Source organism: Oncorhynchus gorbuscha, linkage group LG24 (genome assembly GCF_021184085.1).
Source record: "Oncorhynchus gorbuscha isolate QuinsamMale2020 ecotype Even-year linkage group LG24, OgorEven_v1.0, whole genome shotgun sequence".
NCBI classification, from domain to species: Eukaryota; Metazoa; Chordata; class Actinopteri; order Salmoniformes; family Salmonidae; genus Oncorhynchus; species Oncorhynchus gorbuscha.
Window position 1 is genome coordinate 40,974,090 of NC_060196.1, and position 7,300 is coordinate 40,981,389.

Sequence of the window (7,300 nt, forward strand, 5' to 3'; positions counted from 1 at the left end):
CTTCAGCAAAGCCCTTCTGTTCTCTGACCTGTGTGTGTCTGTACAGTATGTGTGTGCAAAGTCCCTTGTGACCTCTGTGTGTGTCATGGGTCTGAGTTTCTCACAGATTCTGCTTCTTCAGCGCAATGTTTCTATTTCTTCTTCTGTCAAAGGTTCAGTTGCAGAGGAGGGGAGAAATAGTTTGTCAAAGAGCTAGCTGGAGGGAATGGGAAGAATATCTTAAATAGTGTTCTAGGGCCATCTAGTGGCATAGACTGATGCAACAACACATGCGTTTTTATAATGAGGGTATTGACACAATTATTTAGTTTTTCTCATTTATTATAAGCAACTGGTCAGATACATATAAACAACCTGTAGGAAAAGGACAGAACCCTGTGACTGTTTTAACAAGGTAATTATCCGTATCGCTTTAGCAAAGATCATTTACATTACACACACACACACACACACACACACACACACACACACACACACACACACACACACACACACACACACACACACACACACACACACACACACACACACACACACACACACACACACACACACACACACACACACAGTCTTGTATGGCTAACCTTGTGGGGACACACAATTCCGTCCCATTTAAAATCCTATTTACCCTAACCCTTAACCCTAAGTCTTACCCTAACCTTGTAACCCTTAACCCTAAACCTTGTTAAACCCAACCCTAACCCTTAACCCTAACACAATTCCTAACCTTAAACCCAACCCTAACCCTAACCCATATCTTACCCTAACCTTAAGCCCAACCCTAATTAACCCTAAATACTCTTACCCTAACCTTAAACCCAACCCTAACCCTTAACCCCCTAACCCATAACCCTCATACTCTTACCCTAACCTTAAGCCCAACCCTAACCCTTAACCCTAACCCATACTCTTACCCTAACCTTAAACCCAACCCTAACCCTTAACCCTAACCCATACTCTTACCCTAACCTTAAACCCAACCCTAACCCTTAACCCTAACCCATACTCTTACCCTAACCTTAAGCCCAACCCTAACCCTTAACCCTAACCCATACTCTTACCCTAACCTTAAACCCAACCCTAACCCTTAACCCTCTTACCCTAACCTTAAGCCCAACCCTAACCCTTAACCCTAACCCATACTCTTACCCTAACCTTAAGCCCAACCCTAACCCTTAACCCTAACCCATACTCTTACCCTAACCTTAAACCCAACCCTAACCCTTAACCCTAACCCATACTCTTACCCTAAGCTTAAACCCAACCCTAACCCTAGCTCCTAACTGTAAAACAAACAATATCTCCAAACCCTTAACGTAATTCTAACACTAATTCTAAACTTAACCCTAAACCCCCTAAAAACAGCATTTGACCTCACTGGGACTAACAACATTTTTCCTTGATCGTCATATTTTTGTTTGTTTACTAGAAATCAGAAATCCCCACAAGAATAATTAAACGCGCGCACGCACGCACGCACACACACACACACACACACACACACACACACACACACACACACACACACACACACACACACACACACACACACACACACACACACACCATTTTTTTTTTTACTTTACTTTGCGCAGTAAAAAAGGAACATATTTACATATAATGCATAAATAATTATTAAATAAAAACATAATGCACCCATTTTTTTACAAATCATAATTTAAGAAAGTTCATTGAAAAAAAGTAAACATTCCTTTGACCACCTGTCAACAAACAAATGTCCGTCTGTATCTACCATTGCAATTCAATCCCCTGGTGAATAGTATGGCTGTGACTGATTCATTTACTTCACATGAGGTTTGTCCATCTACAACATTGAGTAAATAGTCTGCACTATCAACTGCCAGTCTGCCATAGCCAATATGATGCATATAACCTGTTTTCTGGCAGAGGACTCGGACTCTTCAGATATGTCATTGCAGCATTAGCATAAAAAGCTTTTGAACGACATCTAAGGCCTTGCTGCATCGGTTCCTTTGAATTACTTGGAGTGTTATTGTGGCCACCTAGGTTGCGTTCTATCTAGCTTTTGCAATACAGAACACATTATAGAATAGCACCAAGGCAGGGAGAAAGACTGAAGCATAAATGTGTGTGAGTGATTATTGTAGACATTGTAGTCACACTCATCCCCCGACCAAAGCAACAGCCACACTGAATAGGAGCAGTATTGAGAGATCGTATGATATGTATATAGCAATGCGCCTAAGCAGTTTGGTTACAAGTAGGCTGTTCTATTTAGGATTGAGGATGTTACACAGCAGTAGATATGAGACCAAGATGTAAAGAGAAGCCACTCTCTTCTGGTGGATCAGAAGGTAAAGAAGAATTTGTGAACCCAGTCACAACCTTCTGTCTTAACAACAAAGACCAGATTCTATTCAACTCGCAAAGGGGATAGAAATCACATTGGTTTTTTTCCCGTGAAAGTAAACCCTCTCAATAACATCATCAACTTGAATTGTTGCTGTATTTCTCTCAACAAACCTGAAACAGTTCTTTGAATGAGCTTTTCTTTTCTCACGAGAGCCATGTGATTTTCCTGCCATGTGGAATTGGGATTCCCTGCAGTGCAGTTTGATGGAATTCTGGTCTTTGAGATGTTGAATAAAGTTACTAAAGGAAATGGAAAAACAATGACTGACCATAATAAGCCATCAAAGCAAGTCAGAGAAACCAACAGGAGACAAAACACAAGGTCGGCAGGCAGAGAAGGAGACATGTTCAGACCTGGGTTCAAATAGTATTTGTATTCTTTATAATACTTTCTGCATTTTATTGAGCCTGGCCTGGATCGGCAGATGGGTAGGGTTTGCACTTTTGGAACAATTCCAATGGCTCCATTGTGCCAGGCAAGAGCAATCAAGCGCAGTTGAAAACAGAAACCATTTGAACCCGTGTCGGTAAAATGCAGCTGTACATACTACAAAGGTAAATCAATTATATTTACATGGCATCGTCCGCCCTATTATCATATCACATACAAGAGGTAAAAGAAGCAACGTTTGTTTTTGAAAAAAGGTCTACTTTGTTTTGTTGACATTTCTAGCACAAGACTGTACGTCATCTTGTATTGAGGGAGGCAGCTTCCCAGACATAAGAACATATCATGCTGCACTAATATAGTGCAATATTGAGCCTGAAACGGAAGAGAAAGGGAGAGGCAGGCAGAGATTTCCTACAAAGGTTGACAGTATTTCTGTAAGATTAGGACATTTTCGCTTTGTTTTGTTTTCTAGAGAAAAGGATCCAGTCCAGAAGAAAAATAGAGAGGCAGCAATTTTCTCCAGGAATAATTTTAAAAAGCATTGCGTACTTCTCATCTAATTTCCAACAGAGCAGCTGTAGCCAACAAGGAAGGACTCTGTTTTTTCAGGGCCCTCTCCAACAACCTTCGTCTTGAAAGATGTTTTTATTTGACAGAAAAAAGTAGTAAATGGCAGATAAGCAAAGGCAGACTTCCTTAAGAAGAAGAAGATAGAGTTTGTGAAGGCTCTTGTGAAACAAAGTATACAAAAATGTAAGAAATAAAAAATATTGAGGAAGGAAAATTCTAGGCTACTAATGAACGAACATGACTCCATTTCTTTGTTGTTGTTGTTGTTGTTGTTGATAAATCCGTGACATAAAACCCAAGTCTTCCTAGAGCTCCAGAGGTTTTAAGCCACGCCCACTGGTAGCCTGAGGAGAAAGGTCAAAGATGGGTCTCCTTGACAACCTGTCCGACTGTTCCCACGACGACAGTCTCCACAACGTCAGTGTGAAATGATTCTGTCACCGAGTAGATGAGGAGGAGGTTCACATGTCAGCGTCTCCGTCATAGGCCAGGGTCAGGGGCTTGAGCCGGTTGTTATACATCTGTCTTCTCTGGGGTTTCTTTGGCTTTTTACTAGGAAATCAAAAACAAACATTGCTATTACATGTTTTATATTTCAATTATTGAAGAGGAAATGTAGATACCCATAGCCTTAGTATGTAGGCCTATATACCATAATAACAATAAAGGATTTATCCATATCATGTTACCCCCACCTGATACACAGAGCTTGCTCTGCTATCTTTTGAAAACACCACAACTTTCAGGTGGGTGTCAGAGTTACGTGCATCACTCTGCTGAAGGCCATGCTTTTAGTAGATGGTCAGTTCTTCCATCAGGCAAAGGCAATACTGAAATAGCTAATGATTCTGTTCCTATACTGCCATTGTCCTTGAAGGAAAAAGGATAGATCTGTTGGTTAAAGCACTAGTTTGTGAGCCACATTTCAGAAGCACATTTGAGTGGCCCTTGTCCTAGCATTGAAGTGATGCCATAGTGGATGATGCAAAACTTCATGGACAATTTCAACAGCAGCTATGATTTGTTTTTATATTGAGGCATGTGAGAGAGATTGGACTCTGAAGGAAGATGACGAGCGGACGAGCACAGTACAGAAAGCAGCTTTTTCTTCAGCCCAGAACAGTTCCCACTCACCTTAATGCAAACTAAGTTATAGCAAACAGAGACAGTGTAGACAGTTAGCTATAGGTACATAATGAGGACAACACTATAGCATGTCTGGGCAAGGCTCTAATATATCACACATCACAACTTCACATACAAAACACAGGGACGGGAGACAATGATACATATATTTCAAATGTAAATAAGATATCTTATGAAATGTGTCTTATGTCTATCAGGAATGGATAGGGAATCATGGGTGGAATGAATAAGAGATTGAATGGCAAGGGTTGAGAGATCATTGAATAGTGGTCATGAGTGATTCTTCCATCTGGCCACAAGAGGGCAGTATGCTATTGAAAGTGAAAGCTGTTCATAATTTTACTGTGATGTCAATGTTGTGTCCCTGAAATCTAAAAAATAAGGAAGTCCTTCAACAAAAAACCAATGACTTCCTAAAATGGATTTGGTACAAAAGTATGGAGGTGCTCTGACTACTAAACAAACTCCAGGATCAGAGGTCAAACATGGGGGATGACTTCCTGCTCACCTCCATCAATAACTCCATGTGATTGGTCGGACAGGTCGGACAGGCACATGTGACAGCAGATGTGGGGAGGAGAGAAAGACGAAGGGGAGTTTGTGTGAACACTGCAGCGAGGGCCGCCAGTAGGTCAGGACCCCTAAGTGAGTGTTATGAGTGTTTCAATGCATTGTGGTTTCTGTTGGTGATTTTGTTCATTGTTATGTTTTTTTGTTGATGCTGTTGTGGTTGTAGTTGGTATTGATGTTGTTCATTATATGGTTGTTGCTGATAGTGTTGATTTAGTTGTGGTAGTTGATATTGATTTTGTGGTAGTGGTTGTTGATGATTTTGTTGATGATATTGATGTAGTTGTTCTAGCTCGTGTGCTTCATGCTGGCAGTCAGGACACGTATAAGCCATGGTATGATTATTTTGTTCCATCCAGACCATCGTATCAGTACACTGGTCAGGGTTCGAGTCAGGGTTCGAGTACCACCGACTGATGGTGCACGGAGGGGGGGGGGGGGTGGGGGTGGAAAGAAAAGCAAAATGGAGAGTACAGGTAATGTCATGACTTGAAATGAAAATGAATGGGTAAAAATGAAACTGATGTGATCATGAAGACATATACATACAGGTGATGACATACATACATACATACATACATACATACATACATACATACATACATACATACATACATACATACATACATACATACATACATACATACATACATACATACATACATACATACATACATACATACATACATACATACATACATACATACATACATACATACATACATACATACATACAGGTGACATACAGATGAATTACATACTTAAAGTATCAAACAGGTTAACCTACCAGGCTAGGAAGGTCATGGAGACTATAAATATGAGGAGAACAAAAGCTCCGGCTGCAACACCGTAGACCCATGTCTTCAGTTTACCATCTGTGGAGAACACATCACACACACTTAGTACACTAACAAGGGACTAACTCCAGTGACAGCTCACACTATAACGTAAATGGCTTGGGTGCAGATCCAATCCTGTGCAGAAGGGGGCAGCAGTACACCAAATATTTTCCAGGTCATCTATTGTGTGTAAATTATTATTGGTGGAATGTACTTTTAATTCTGCTGTAAATATTAAGATCCATCACATCATACATGAGTAGAAATGCTCATGATGATACATTCTGGGCCTAATCCTAAATGTGTGTGTAAATGGTGGTGTGAGACCTGTTCATAACATTTCTTGACTTCATTTGTGCCAAAACAATTTGTGGCTCCCGGGAATGACAATGCAGAATGGTTGGCTTTCTGTAGCAAATTCTGTTATAATTCCTGAATATATTCACATTTACTTTCTACAAAGTATAGGCCGATATTCTAACAAGATTCAAAATACAACATAATAACAACCAAGAACAACTGTCTTGGATGGTTCCCTACTGTCCCGTAAATCGCTAGAGTAAATCTGTCTGGTCCGTGTACCTGGTCCGAAGGGCTGTAGGAACCAGGTGCGTCCAGCTCGGCCAGGCAGGCTGTTGGAGGGCTGTGTGGGGCTGACCGCCCTGATGGTCTTCACGTCAGCCCTGTTGTCCCCTGCCGTGGGGATCTCTAACACAGGGATCACCGTACACTGGTCCAGCAGGCCGTCTGATGTCATCACCTCTGTGTAGCGCTCCTCACAGCCACACACACCCGCCTGGGAGAGGGAGGGAGGTATTAGTGAAATGCAGTTGCACTTCAAGGGGGTTGCTTTGCAGGTGTGTTGGAGATGATTAAAAATGAGTGCACTTCATGAGTATCACACAATTCACATACATACACACACATACATACACTCACACACAGAAACACATTATAAAATCAAAACATAGACACAAGGCATTTTTGTCAGTTTCGTCTCTCTTAATACAACAAATAATGCAGTCCGACCTGGCTAAGCACCCAGTTGGATTAAAGTGAGGTTATTTATTATCAAAAATTCCCAGGTGTAATCGAATGAATCATCACTCAGCTTTAGCTCAGGCTCATATCTTGACAGTATTAACTTTAACCATCACACGTTTCAATCCCCTTTGTGATGCTAGCGCTGCATTGAGAGAGAGGCAAGGGGGTGGGGGTGGGGGGGGTGAATCAGAAATTCATGCTCTGAGATTTATAGGGTGGTGTCTGTTGGGGTTGGGGTATACACCCCGCCAGCCCAAAGGCTTCCCCTATTCTTTCTCTCTTTCCACTCTGTTCGCTCATCACTCGAGCTCTCTCAGATCACTCCTCTGCCAGCCCAGGGGTTTTT

The 7,300-nt window shown here is 41.4% G+C and overlaps 1 protein-coding gene across 1 annotated transcript in view; it reads right to left on the reverse strand.

Annotated features, from left to right (window-relative positions):
• Nucleotides 1-1,280: 1,280 nt before the first annotated feature.
• The window catches only part of LOC124012985 (thrombospondin type-1 domain-containing protein 7A-like), a 183,358-nt gene continuing 177,338 nt past the window's right edge, over nt 1,281-7,300 (reverse strand). The window contains exons 26-28 of the mRNA XM_046327086.1: nt 6,493-6,706; nt 5,859-5,946; nt 1,281-3,907 (exon numbers count right to left, since the gene is read on the reverse strand). Coding sequence (XP_046183042.1) covers nt 3,817-3,907; nt 5,859-5,946; nt 6,493-6,706 — 393 coding nt within the window. The 3' untranslated portion in view covers nt 1,281-3,816. The remainder of the gene's footprint in view (nt 3,908-5,858; nt 5,947-6,492; nt 6,707-7,300) is intronic.